This window comes from Leguminivora glycinivorella, chromosome 2, assembly GCF_023078275.1.
Source record: "Leguminivora glycinivorella isolate SPB_JAAS2020 chromosome 2, LegGlyc_1.1, whole genome shotgun sequence".
Lineage (NCBI taxonomy): Eukaryota > Metazoa > Arthropoda > Insecta > Lepidoptera > Tortricidae > Leguminivora > Leguminivora glycinivorella.
This window is the reverse complement of record NC_062972.1, coordinates 10,646,684-10,660,783: the sequence shown is the minus strand read 5'-3', so window position 1 is coordinate 10,660,783 and position 14,100 is coordinate 10,646,684. Positions and strand designations below refer to the sequence as shown.

The 14,100-nt window shown below is 36.1% G+C and overlaps 1 protein-coding gene across 7 annotated transcripts in view; it reads right to left on the bottom strand.

Moving 5' to 3' along the window:
* Positions 1 to 136: 136 nt before the first annotated feature.
* The window catches only part of LOC125237405 (microtubule-associated protein tau), a 53,454-nt gene continuing 39,490 nt past the window's right edge, over positions 137 to 14,100 (bottom strand). For 2 of the 7 annotated variants that reach the window (XM_048144447.1, XM_048144455.1), the window contains exons 3-9: positions 4,886 to 6,314; positions 4,702 to 4,745; positions 4,242 to 4,401; positions 3,882 to 4,087; positions 3,582 to 3,767; positions 2,204 to 2,374; positions 137 to 1,878 (exon numbers count right to left, since the gene is read on the bottom strand). In XM_048144447.1, the coding sequence (XP_048000404.1) occupies positions 1,813 to 1,878; positions 2,204 to 2,374; positions 3,582 to 3,767; positions 3,882 to 4,087; positions 4,242 to 4,401; positions 4,702 to 4,745; positions 4,886 to 6,314 (2,262 nt within the window). In that variant the 3' untranslated portion in view covers positions 137 to 1,812. Of the gene's footprint in view, positions 1,879 to 2,043; positions 2,074 to 2,203; positions 2,375 to 3,581; positions 3,768 to 3,881; positions 4,088 to 4,241; positions 4,402 to 4,701; positions 4,746 to 4,885; positions 6,315 to 11,519; positions 11,649 to 14,100 lie in introns of those variants that run through there. The other 5 variants (XM_048144488.1, XM_048144497.1, XM_048144473.1 and 2 more) reach the window with 4 other exon arrangements.

The following is a 14,100-nucleotide window of genomic DNA, read 5'->3' as shown; positions in this document are numbered from 1 at the left end:
ATTATCCGATCCGATATCGGATGTCGGACCGACCGACAGGCGCCATCTTGGATTTTTTCTATTGAAATTCTTCCGACATCCGATATCGGATCGGATAGTGTGAAAACGGACTAATTCATGAAATGAAACAAATTGCTGGTGTTAAGTTGTATTAATTTGTAATACTTGTTACATCGTATATATCTTTCGCTTTCACAAAATTCTAGTTTTTCTGTAATAAATTTCGAGTATATTTGTTTTATAATTTCAACCAGAATTACAACTTGATCAAACACCACATATATTATTATTATCAAGTAAAAAATAAATAAAGATTTTAAAGATTTACGAGCATATTTTTATGGCGGAATAAAATAAAATATACCTAATGGATAAATATAGTGGATTAAAATAAAAAAAATCTAATATTTAATAACAGCGCTTGAAACTTTAATGCTACGTTTGCAAACTAAGTTTTCAGACTCTGCAATATATATTACATTTTATAATATGAATAATTATACCCCCAAAAACCACAAGTGAAGTGTTACATTTAGATTGCCCAAAACGGGCCGGAATAAATTATCGAATGTATCACCTTTTATTTGTTAGTTTTGACAAAAAATAATAAACTGAATATATGAACCAGCTAGATGATCAGTGAACTCAAATATGTACTTATATTATATTATAATATGTATTTATTGAAATGCATCTAACAAAAAGCCATGAGATATAATATAACATAATGCATTTCACGTGACAATGTTTAATTTACGTCATAATTTAGATACACTCGCTATCTATATCTAATCACAATTCAATGATTGTATTTAAACATTATAATTATAAAACATTTTACGCTAGTTACAAAGTCTGGTCAGTCAATCTTGGGGCCACGCCTTAATTCTTTTCACAGCAATTTGATCAATAGAAAAGCTGCTATGTAATATGAATTTCAGAGCAGCGTCAAGCACAACCAGTATTATAATAGGCTTATATGAATTCAATGTCAGCACTTCCTGGTATAGCAGATCGCATAGTTGCCGTGTCAAGAACCCAGTCTCAAATATCCTCGCACTCCAAATAATACTTAGGTACCTACTCGTACTTGCAAACAAATGGCGCAGTAATAGCAATAGCTAACACTATCTAGATACTTACTTCACGTTTAGAAACGAACAAATCCAGTAATAACAGATAACATGAACTGTGGCCTACTCACATTTAACATAAAATATAAATATAATATGGGTCCTAATATCGCTTAAAAATAGATACCATATCTTACACATACCGAGAATTTGCAGTTCTTAAGTAGAAACCCAACAAAACATGTAACTACGTGCTGCTAATTGCACTAAGCGGTACTTGTGAAAGGTAAGTGCAAAATATGGCTAGAATAGGTACAACAAATAGGTACACAACAATACAGCTTGTCATATTTGATGGACATTATAGTAACGGACTGAAAGTTTGGTTTAGTTTTAGAGATATAACGTATCTATTGGCACTCATGATTATTTGCATCAACATCAGGAAGTAGAATATTGTTGCTGGAAAGGTTCCTTTTGCTTAACATTAAAAAGTCAGCCTAATAGTAGTTATTTATACTGTAACATGAAATATATTGTCTAAATAAAGATATGCTACAAATTATTGACATTGATTTTCAAAGCACTGTAATAAATCAACAATCACAAAACGGTTAAGTTGAAAAAGTATAAGTAAGTATAACAAAGTTAAAAATGTACAAAAATGTTGCAATGTTGGTTAAAAAAGTTATAAGTATTAGTATTTCAAGAGAATTGGAACTCTTCAACAATGGGCTTCTTAACACTGCTGCTGATTCAAATTTTCATCGGACTTCGGTGTCTGCGCAGCTGGCGGCACGGGGCTCTGCAGCAGAATGATACACGTCAATATTGTAAAACCCTAGTTTTATTTTAAAAATACTTAGCAAAATAAATTTAACGATGTTAGTAACACACAAAACCAAAAACAAGCTAATGGAAAAAATGTAAGTCACAACAAAACTTCAACCGCCTGCCGATAACAATTTACCCCTTAATAAAATGTGTAAACATATTCTGCCTGAAACAAAAACAAACAAAAGCAAATGAGTGAGTAAAAATCCTCCACCGAACACAAATGAAATGGGTAAAACAGGAGAAGTAAAATGAGAAAAAAGAACGAAAGGCCCACACTTAGGAAAAGGCCTCACCTCCTGCCGCGAGTGGGTGTGGCTGCTGGGCAAGGGCGACTGCCCGCTCGTCTGTTTGATGTAGTCCTTGTCATCGAAGATCTTAATGTCACCGCCTCCTGGTTTATGCTTAACGTTGTCCATAGATCCAACCTTGCTTTGTGCTTTGAATTCCAATTTTTGATTTTCGATCTGTTTGGAAAAGTGTATGTGCAAATATATAAAATAAAACTGATATAAATATTTGTACAAAAAGAATAAACGTATTTGTAAAGTGATAGTACATATTGCATTAAAGTGATAATCTGTTGTTGCGTGTGCATTTTATCAATTCAAATTCGATATTGTAGTGAATTAACATAAATAATATAGGTTACTATACATTGCATGCATCTAGACCATATTCACGTGAATCGATATAGGTTTATGTATCGACTGTAGAAATTTAAAAGGTGTTAACGTTGTTGAACACAAATTTGAATGTTGCATAAATTCACCATTGCAGCAGCAGCCGTCATTCCTCGTGTGTTGTGCTAAATTCGGAATTGCTCGTAACAAATAAAATCGCAAGGAGATTCTAAACAATCCTTAAAGCACAAGAAGAACAGCCAGTGAAAGACAGCCGCAAACGTATCCGTGGGTTCTGCACAAGTCATCGCGTACCGCAGAACATAATATAACTCAAAAGTAGTTCACTAACACCCTTTCGCCCTATCACAAAACTGACCTTTGTCTCCATATTTAAGGAAAGGTAAATTGATTAATGTCTATGTGATGCCCTCCACCTTCGTAACTGCCATTTTATATACTACAAAATAACAACATTTTTAATTTGAGGACCATTATTACCATATTCTATCGAGTCGACTATCTCAGTGATACATATAACAACAGACAAAACAGAGAATAAGTGCAATAAGTGACCTTCAGTGTCCTGACATTGACATAAAATCACATTATCATTGTTGCTAGAAAGCACATTCAGACCTGTAAACCGGTGCGAATTAAGTACTTGTTACTTACTGCTCTCGTCCCCTTCTTAGCTATGACTGTAGGCTAAAGAATATCGTGGTACATTTTAATGTTTTTGGTATAGACACAAAAATACGGCGATGAACTTAGTAAAGTTTGTCTAAAAAGCCCTGATGAACTCATAACTACATGCTTAAGTATAAGTACCTACAGTGCTTTACAATACACAACCTACATTCTGATTCTAGATATTTAATAGCTCTAATGGGTGAATGTCAATCTAGTCGTACTCGTTATACCGAAAGCTGACCGATAAACTCCATCTAAAATTCCTGCTCTGACAAGTCTGACAATCAAACTTATTTACCTTAGTAATTTCTACTAGGTATGAAGGTACAGTTGAATATAAAGTAATAAGCAAAGTTACCTTAACGGCACCTCCCCCTGGTTTGTGAGTTATGTTTACTGTAGATGCAACCTTGGGCTTGGCCTTATCCTTAAAGTCCAGTTTCACAGTTTCAATTTTCTTATCTCCGCCACCTGGCTTGTACGCAGTATTATCTAGGGAGCCAATCTTCGACTTAGCGTTCCACTCCAGTTTTGTAGTTGTAATCTATAAGAACATGTTAAATTAGGACAATTTATTAGCAAACGCACAGAACAGATTGAAGGTTTTTATCCATTAATAAAAGGCTCATCTATTATGGTTTAAATGCAGCAAACTTGCCTTCTTAGTTCCACCACTTGGAGTGTAAGTTTCATTCTTAGCAGCAATTCTAGGGGCCGCTTTGAATTCGAGTTTTCGGTTTTCTATCTTGACTTTACCCCCGCCAGGCTTATATGTCGCGTTGTCCAAAGATCCAATCTTTGATTTAACTGTTTTAATATTTGGCGATGGAGCATTCCCCACTTGGACTTTGTTCATAGGTACTTCTGAAAAAATATTGTTTTTAAGGCTCTACACTTATTCAAGTAACCCATTATTTAAACTAATATAATATTTACTACAGATAATATCATATTGTCATGCTATTAAAGGTTAGATTTGATAGTATCTGTAATTTTAGTTTAACGTGCTAGCACTTACTCTTTTTTTCAGTAGCTTGCGGGGTTTCTGGTATTTTGACCGTTGCACTTTTGCTAGATGACCGCGAAAGGCTTGGCTTAAGACTGCTGCTTGATTTTTCTTTAGTGGGTAACTTGCTCACATTTTTCTTGTTCGGAGACCCAGGAGAGCCGTTGAGATCCTAGGCAATACATTATTGAATGTCGTTAATAAATAAATAGTTATAATTATATTAAATACAAAATTACAACATTATTACACAGACTGACTAACACAAGAAGGTTTAGTACGTTATGGGTGCTCACTGCTCAGACAACGATATATAAGTATAACTATAATATACAATCCCTTGTTACTTATAATAAATGACTTATAAACCTTTGATATAGTAAGCTACTTCCAAATAATATATATTTTCCGTTAACAAAACTATCCCATTAAAATTACAAATGTTTTAATTAAGTAAAAGATTAAAACATACATTTCCTTGGGTAGATTCATCCACACCACTGTCGTTGTCACCATCTGTAATATGCAGAGAAAACTAAGTTAAAATTAATATATCACAAAGGAAGAAAAGGTGCGATATTTTAAAGTAATTTTGACTCATCTCTAAAATACAACTATGTAATTATTTAATATATTTCTAGTAGGTGAACTTTTACCTTTAGGACGCGATTTAGGAGCAGAAACTGTTCTTTTGGGTGTTACAGTTTTTTTGTAGTCTGGAGCAGCTGTGTTCATATTTAATTCTGTGGGCTTATGTACAGCTAAAGGAGGCTTAGTATCCAGAATGGGAGATTTGGTTTTTGGTGCCGGTGTTACTGCTCCTGGTTTTACTTCTCTACTTTGTTCATATCGCGCTTCTGATTTCGTCTCTACTTTTGGTGTTTTAGGTCGCTGTGGTTCCGGAGTAATACTTTGGGACTTATTGGATATTACTGGGCTTGGACTAGTCTTCTGCTTCAGTTCTGGTGAGTCATCACTGCGCGTCAAAGATGGAGAACGATCAAATGGATCAAATTTACTTTGACTTGTAACATTTTCCGAAACATTTTTGGCAGATGTATTGTTTTGCAAAACTACATCATCGTCATCGTCTAGCTTCTTTTTCGGCATTGCTGTTGGTAACGAACCTATGAATGAGTCGGTCATTTTTGATCCGGAAATTCGTGACTCCGGTCTTTCGATCATATCTTTGGGATCGTTAGCTAATCCAGGTTTCATGTTGCCTACTGAACTACGTACATTTTCATGACTGTCAAATTTTCCTTCTTGTATCAGACCAAGACCGGGACTTCGACTAGAATATTCCAGTGCTGTCCCTCCAATGGAACTAACAGATTTTCTCCGGTCATCTTCAACTTTGAGTGGGCTCGGCGCTCCGGGAGCTGCTGCAATACTGTAACTTCTTCCTTTCGGAGCCAGCGCATCTGAGCCATTTTCCTGGTTACTGTCATTTGGGTTTGTGATTATGCTTTGGTTATCCAGATTTGCTGATTTATTTTGAATTGAGTGTGAAATATCCAGGCCCTTTAAAGAGCCTTGAGACGACTGGCGTGAAAGTGGTCCAGAGGCAGGGTTTTGAAATGTTCCGTTTTTAGGTATGCCGTTATTAGACTGTTGTGGCAATTGCGGTGGAGGCCTAGCACCGTCTGGCGTGATGGCGCCGGCAACCTGTGGCGTAGGTCTAGGGCCAAACTGTAGATTAGTAGGTGGCAGGCCTCTCGGCGATGGTTGAGCTGGAGCAGGCGATTGAACCGGCCTAGGACCCAGTTGAGGTGCAAAAGATTGAGGACCAGAAGGTCTCAGCGGTTGTTGAGGTCGAATCTGCTGAGGCCCAGGAGGCGCTGCACCACGTGGAGGTAGAGGGCCAGGCCTAGGAGCAAATTGGGGTGGACCTGCGACTGGTCCACCAGGTTGAAATTGAGGCCTTTGTTGAGGCTGAGCTGGAGCGGCCGGTCTTAAGGAAGGTTGTGGAAACGCTGACCGGGAATCGGCCCGGTTTAGTGGAGGACGGGGCGGAAACTGTGCGGGCACTGGCGCTTCAGGCCCTGCTACGCCGGAAACTAGAGGTCGATTCTCCGTTTGAGCCTTAACAAGAAATAAAAATTTAAGTAGTTTGTAGTTTTCAAATGAAATATGTACAAACAGAAATTTCTATTAACTAGTTTTATTTTAATTTTATATTTTTAATAAAAAAAATAAAAGTAAATTCTAACTAAGGCTATTAAACGTGTTTATTCTCTAAGTTAGCTTAAAATTTAGGCATCAAACTCAGGTACTTCGGTATCAGTTAGTTTTTAGTTTGAAGGGCGTTAGTAGATAACTAAATTCACAAAAGTTTCTTAGATCACCAATGATAAGATTTTAATTCAGATTAAAGCCGAATTACCCGCATTACAGGCCTACTATGGCACAATATAGTGCCAAGGCATGGCTCCCTTCAGTAACGTGAAACATAGTTTGCATGATTTGGTGTGCTTAGATTCTGCATGTATAAACATATTTAGGTCTTACCGAGGCGGGTATAGTACCTATGCCTACCTATAGGTACATGAAATGTTAGACTGCAAATGGGTTATAGGCATTAAATTTTAAAGTACATTTGGATCTAATTCATAAATCGGATGCCTGTCTAAACATTGGTGATTTTGGCAAGTAATGTATACAAAATAAGAGCACGAATAGAAGCTGGCGCGGGCACGAGGCGGCGACGGCGCCGACGTCGCCGGCTCGGCTCTGATCACAACAAACTGCTTCATGCAGTTTACTGACTACATACATCCACAACACAACACGATGTCAATTTCGTTTCAATTTGTAGCTTTCAATTTATAGATAATTTTTGTACATACCTACTTTATTAAGGGTCACTTGCACCACCGAAAGTGCAGGGTTAACCCGAGGTTAAGTATACAAATTTGTATGCAAGGGGGTCTGCTTTTCTCTGCAGCTGACTGTACATTCATTCAAAATGAAGATAGTTCTTAATATTTAATTAAAATTGGTATTATACGTAGCATACATATTACGTGCATTCGCTTTATATCAACGAATAACGTCGATATACACCGTGTTTCACTTAACACTAAAAACCTGCAAACCGTTTGTTTAGAATCGAGAGTAGAATCGATTGAGCTATATCTTGATGGGGGTAATATTTTTATTTAACTAAATTAGTATTATTAGATATTTTTTATGTGCCTATTATATTGTATTCGTAATACAACATTGTGTATATCGCATTGCTAGAGGTTGTTTACCTTTTTCAGTATTTGGGGGTATTAATACTGGCTGGTTACTTGGACGACTATTTTTTCCGCTACTAGTTTGACGTTGTTTGTCAGTTTAATCTTAATGTTTATCATAAGTCATAACAAATTGAACTCGTACCTAATTACAACCTTGTCATTTTGAATATTGGGTTTAAATTTGCTTACTGCGATTACCTGTCCAATTTGAAGTTTACTGTGACAAAGCTTTAAAGTGTTAAACAGTGACATCTTAGCTGTCTATTGGTAAACCTTATGTCGTTGCAGTAACGTGCACAAATAAATAGTTTTATGGTTTATGATGGTAGTTAGCAATTATTTTATTGAGTGTACAGAAAATTAAAAAATCAATTTTAAAAAAAGTAACCATCAGATTAAAAGATGAATACTCTAGATGAGTTTAAAAAAATAAAAATCAGTTGGGGTGTCTGAGGTTTTGAGTGATACCGGAAACACGTTGTATAGCTATAGACGCAACTTGTCACGAACTCGGCTACTGGGTCGACGAGCTGGGGGACGATTTTTGAATCTCGACTATTCGATTTCGTGAATTTCGTTCAATGATATCTCCACTACTAGCGATTTAAATTCTACTAACAGGATCAAAAACGAGTAGTCTTTACCACTAAATTTAACATTACTAGCCGTCCTTTTTCAAAAATAGCATTACGTCGTTTTCCACAGACTTTCGAACGGCGAGTTCATGCGTTCGAGATTCAAAAATCGGTCTCCTGTTCTTTATTGAAATTTATAGTGAACGTATGTAGGTATTTGAATTAATGACCTTTTCTTATAGCTTCATACGTCTGTTTTTGTTTAAGATAATTTTTAAGAAAAAAAAACCGCCTTCCTTTGGGGTTCTGGTGATAAATACTTTCAAATGTTGGATTATGTTATCAATTCGTCTGTATATTTTTTAATGTTTGTTATTCGATATCTCCGTCATTTCTGAACCAATTTTGAAATTTGGATGATTCTGAAGTGCTTACAGATGAGAATGATTATCAGAACGGAACTCTAACCAGGGGCGGCTCACCCTTCATCAGCAGTTCCACTGCACCAAATGTCACTGTTCTGTACGTAAGTGCATGCTGTTCTTATAAAAATACCAAAGTCACTATAAGTGTGCCGTTCAGATTTGAGGAGTTCCGTTCTGACCATCATCAGCAGTTCCACTGCACTAAATGTCACTGTTCTGGACGTAAGTGCATGCTGTTCTAATAAAAATACCAAAGTCACTATAAGTGTGCCGTTCAGATTTGAGGAGTTCCATTCTGACCATCATCAGGAGTTCCACTGCACCAAATGTCACTGTTCCGTACGTAAATGCATGCTGTTCCTTTAAAAACACAAAAATCACCATAATACATATGGTGGCCTTTCAGATTTGAGGAGTTCTCTCGATTTCTCCAGGATCCCATCATCAGAACTGGGTTCTGAGAAAAATGGGACCAATCTGTATGCATATACATTCAATCAAAAAAAAATTCAAAATCGGTCCAGTAACGACGGAGATATCGAGGAAAAAACATTTAAAAAAATAAAAAAAATACAGACGAATTGAGAACCCCTTTCCTTGAGATTTGGAAGGCGGTTAAATAGTTGCGCCGTGCTGACGAAACCAATTTAATTATCTTTCATCAAAGGTTTTTGTTCTCTTTCTGTTTCATTTCAATGAAACAGAAAGAGAACAAAAACAGACGTATGAAACTATAAAAATAGGTACTTACGTAGTTAGTTTAAACTCAATAGGTATCTATCTATTAAAAAAAAAAACAAGACATTATCTTATCTACTAGCACTTAAGATATTTCTATTCAGTAGGATATCTGAATTGGGTTGAACTAGGCTTTTGATTTTTATCACCCTTGAAAGTTTTTTCTAAGAGGTAATGTATTGCGAATTCTGTTAAGTCTAAAGTGTGACAGACAACGTCAATGACAACAATAATGGCGTACATTGAAGCTAATATTTATTTTGTATGAAAAATTAAAAATTTAAAGACTTCATAATTTTTAAAAGTCACTGAACAAATGTTGATCAGTATAAGGAGAATAGCCTACAGTTCAATTCTTCGCCTTTGTTACAGGCCCCACTCTGTATACTATTGGTTTCGGTTATTTATCACACTACCTATACCTACATACTACTACATAGGTATCGAAACTATCTAATACTAGCGACGCAACGCAAATCGATACTCCTTGACTAGGGTTTGCAAGATCCGCCGATTTTTCGGATCCGGATATTTCGGATCTTAAGATTTGCCGGATCCGGATATCTGGATATTTCGGATAAAACGGATCCGTGTTGAAAAGGTCACTTTTTATAGGGGTTTCGTCAAATCAAAGCTGTTGTTACCGAAATAAAATAATTTTAACTCACAAAACGACATAAATATGGTCTATTTTTGCTTCATTAACTTTTTAGACGAACTTTTAACATACAATTGTGTCGTTTAACTTCAAACTCGCGTAAATCGATTCGGTTTTAAGGATAATTATAAAAAAAAGCAGAATGGATTTATCCGAGTTTGAAGTTAAGAGACACAATTAATGTCACTCCCATTGTACAGTACACCATATAACATTAAACAGTAGGCCAATATGTTTGTTTAACATACATAAGTTAATGCAGGGTAATTTAGTGTTGTTCACTAATACCTCCGTTTTACTGGGGCGTCTATCCATAACCACAGCCAATAAATACATCCATGCAAAATTTCAGGCGTAGGAAAAAAGATAAAATAATATAATTTCATTGTGTTACACGTATTAGACGTGTAAAGGGTCAAAAAGATTTAGTAAAACTTCTGTGGACAATATTATAAAAGTTATCGACTCTGGTTCATTCGTATCCCGTTTTTCCTATTTGAGTGTCAAGAACTAAAAAAATGTTTCCCGTCATTAGAATGTCGTCTAAAAATTTGCACTAGATTTTCTTAACTTTTGTAATGTCCACAGGAGAGATATAACCAATTACCCATACATTAAAATCTGTTTGACCCTAAAATATGTTACACATATTTAGTTATCATGTACCATTTTCAATTGTTTTTCTGGACTTATGTGCAAAATGTCATTTGATATTTATTTAAATTTTGCCAGTCGCTTTTCAGTGAAGCTCTAAGGCTGGCAGCGCACCTCCAATCCTTCTTTCCACAGCGGCTTTCAAGGTCAGACTTAAGATGTGGCTAACGCAAGAGTCATTCTACTCGTATGACGATTTTTTTAGTCTACCAATCGTTGACAAATTGTAATTTATTAATTAATGTTGTAATTAATAATATAATATAATAACTTATTTTACTTATACACCATTCCATCGACATGTAACAATTGTTATTAATAACGAAAATTCATTCTGGCGTGGATAGATACCCATATTTAACGTTAGATCCTATGAGACCTCGGATCCGGATCTCAAATTCAACGGATATCCGGATAATTCGGAAGACCCACAGAGACCATTTCTTCTTCGCGTGCTCAAGTATCTATAGCGCTCGTAATTTACATCCGAAGATTGTAAAATTTTGCTATAACAATATTCACATTTCATATTTATGATCACAAAGTTATGGCCTACAATCATAGGTATAACCGGCATAAGACGCTTTACATTCTAAAAATAAAAAAAAACAATCTCCTAATACCTAACAAAAAGCACCAAAATGAAAAAGTTTCTAATCTAATAGTTAATTGGATATGTTTATTACAAAAGTTCGCTATTCCGAATGAATTTTCCTCAAGTCAGTAATGGTTGCTCAAGTCATGGCGGTTTCGTTTAACTTATCGCGATGGAGTTCAATTGATTACTTAACAGTTTAAGGGCGCCGAAAAGGCGTGCCTTGTTCGTTTTGTTACACGGCTACTACGAAACATTAATGCGTAATGATTTGGTTCACACCTACCCGGCATGCACGAGTAGAAAACGAGTAGGTACCATTTATACCTAATTATTCGCAATCGTGTACAAGTGCAAAACATTTTAAGTGCTCAAGGTGCTAATACAACCCTTGGCTTACCCGGATGGCGTTGTTAGTCTCCATAGTTGACAAAATAATGTGTTGTTAACGACAAAAACAACGCTTTAATTGTAAAATCTATGTCATCATTCCTTCGTCGACGAGGTGACCGCCTATATCTCCTTGAAACTATAAAGACAATAAAAACATATTAACTTCAGGCAAGACTACTGTTGCTCATAAAACATGTTTACGTGTTCAGTGGCGAACTGAGCCATATGAAAAATGTTTGGCAGTGAAATGTTTTGATGAAAATCGCAAATGTTTTGGTGCTCCTACGTATTTATAGTGGAATGATTTTATTCCTGAAGCATTAGTCTGAATTCTAAAAGCAAACGTGGTTTTATTAATAAATATGATTTAATTGCATTCGGTAAAGCCAACCCCAACGATGAGGTTTATGTTTGTGCATGCGTAACATTAAATACTAGAGTGCTATAATCAATGATGATCTAAACCGATGACTAGTGTTAATAATAATCGAAGTACAAAGATAACAATAGGTAACAACAAAATATCACAACAAAAAGTAGGTACTGTATCTAACTGTTAAGTAAGTATTAGTGTAAGTAAATATCACATTAGGTATCAGTGTTTGAAGTAAACAATCGGACGCACCCTTGGGAGCACCCAGTAGGGACGGACTGAGCCTGACCTTCAAACTTTCCGTTCAGTGCATACATACCTATAATTTCATGGAAAAAATATCCGTTACAAAAATATGTCATCAGAACCAATCATAACTGAACTGATAAAATAAAATTGGTTTTATTGGTTTTAAACAACCACTCACTGGTCACTAGATCATATCTAAGAAATATCGACGTACTTTTTTATAAATTCAAGTTACTAATACTCGTAGGTGCGTATCTGGAGCGACGTCATTTCTTGAGAAGTGAGCATGGCTCTTCATTATCGAGACAGCGTGACTACACAGATAGCATTTATCACATCGCCTGTTTCCGTTTATCGGTATTAGACGTAATATCAAAGTAGGCCTTCGATAATCTATTTTTAAAAATATATTACTTAGGTTTGGTAGGTATGTGAAATGGGAAAGTTTTCATCATAAACAGAGTAATCCGTCAAAATACACCTACACGCATGTATAACGAAAGAAAGTTTAGCTGAGACTAACTTTCTTCTTAATTTTGTTTTATTACGATTTAATAACATGATTATGATAATTTCTAAACAAAAATGTACTATGCTATGCTATAGGTATATAACTATACATATAATAATATGCATCCCACCACTGCACTTGCTGTATATAATGGGCTGAAATTCCAGTAATATTATGTACTCGTAACATACTTAAATTCTGATAAAATTGCCTTATGCCTATGCTAATTCATAACGCTCATGAACACCTAAATTGTATGAAATTCTTCAAGACTCCCGGGATTTATAGTCAATCAATATAATGTATGAGCAGACAGTTAATAATATATGTATACCGGGCCGAAAGGCGTTATACACAATTATGGTTAACTGCGAGTTAATTGCCGCAGCGAAGGTGTTACATATAATCGTACCTGCTTATATTATATATAGCATGTCCTGTGTATTATTTTAGAACTATCGAATTGTCCTTTCGGCTCATTACTTGAAAAGTAATTAGGTAAGCCGATTCGATACGCAAAGCTTCAAATGTAGAGCTGGACATAGAGCAAAACATATAGCGGCTTTGCCACAAGATTGGATGTCAACAATCTGCCTATGCGGATTGGAATAGTCGAGTGCCAGGCACAAGAAGAAGCATGAAAACGCGAACGTCATAAGAACGTGGCGTCAGTGGTCGCCGTGACGCGAGCCTCGGAGAGTTCTGCCAAGTGACTCAGCCTCCATTCGATATAAGACGCGCCGGTATCTTGCAGAACGCAGTCCGCATCAAACCTCCGTCTTGTGATTACAGTGCTTACGCGAATGTTTGTCAACGTGGACGCTATCAGTACTCGATTGGACAACATCAATTTAAATTATACAAGTAAGTTTATTTTATTTATGTTTTATCGTTTCTAATCTTGGATATCATTTTGATAGCGGATCAATTTTAAAGTATGTTTATTTCACTTTTTAATATAATTAGAGGCACATTAGTTCATATTAGTGTTTAAATAAAAAGTTTTACGAATCTTGACAAAAAGTTTCACTAAACATAGTTTCCCAGTGATTGATTATGGAACTTTCCTTATCCAATTATGTATACGAATAAGTACGCAGATAAATGAATATATATATTAATTTATCTATAGTCTCGTCACGCGTTGTAAATGTTATCTCAAATAGGTTTAATCTTTAAGTGAGTGAAGTATTAATTCAAATGGTTTTGTGTTACAGCAATGCAACCCAAAGCTGAAAGACCGCCGGTGTGCCCAAAGACGAAGTTGCCGCTGCTGCACCTGACGCCATCAGAGAAGAAGGCGGACGGCAGTCCTCACCAGGGCAGCAACGACCCGTGGCTGCTCAAACCCCATCACGACATCCCTCCCACGCCTCCCCCGCAGGCCGAGCCCATCCAGATGTACCCCGAGAGAACTGGGTAGCTCACAAAACCACCGAGCGTTCTCGATTATGA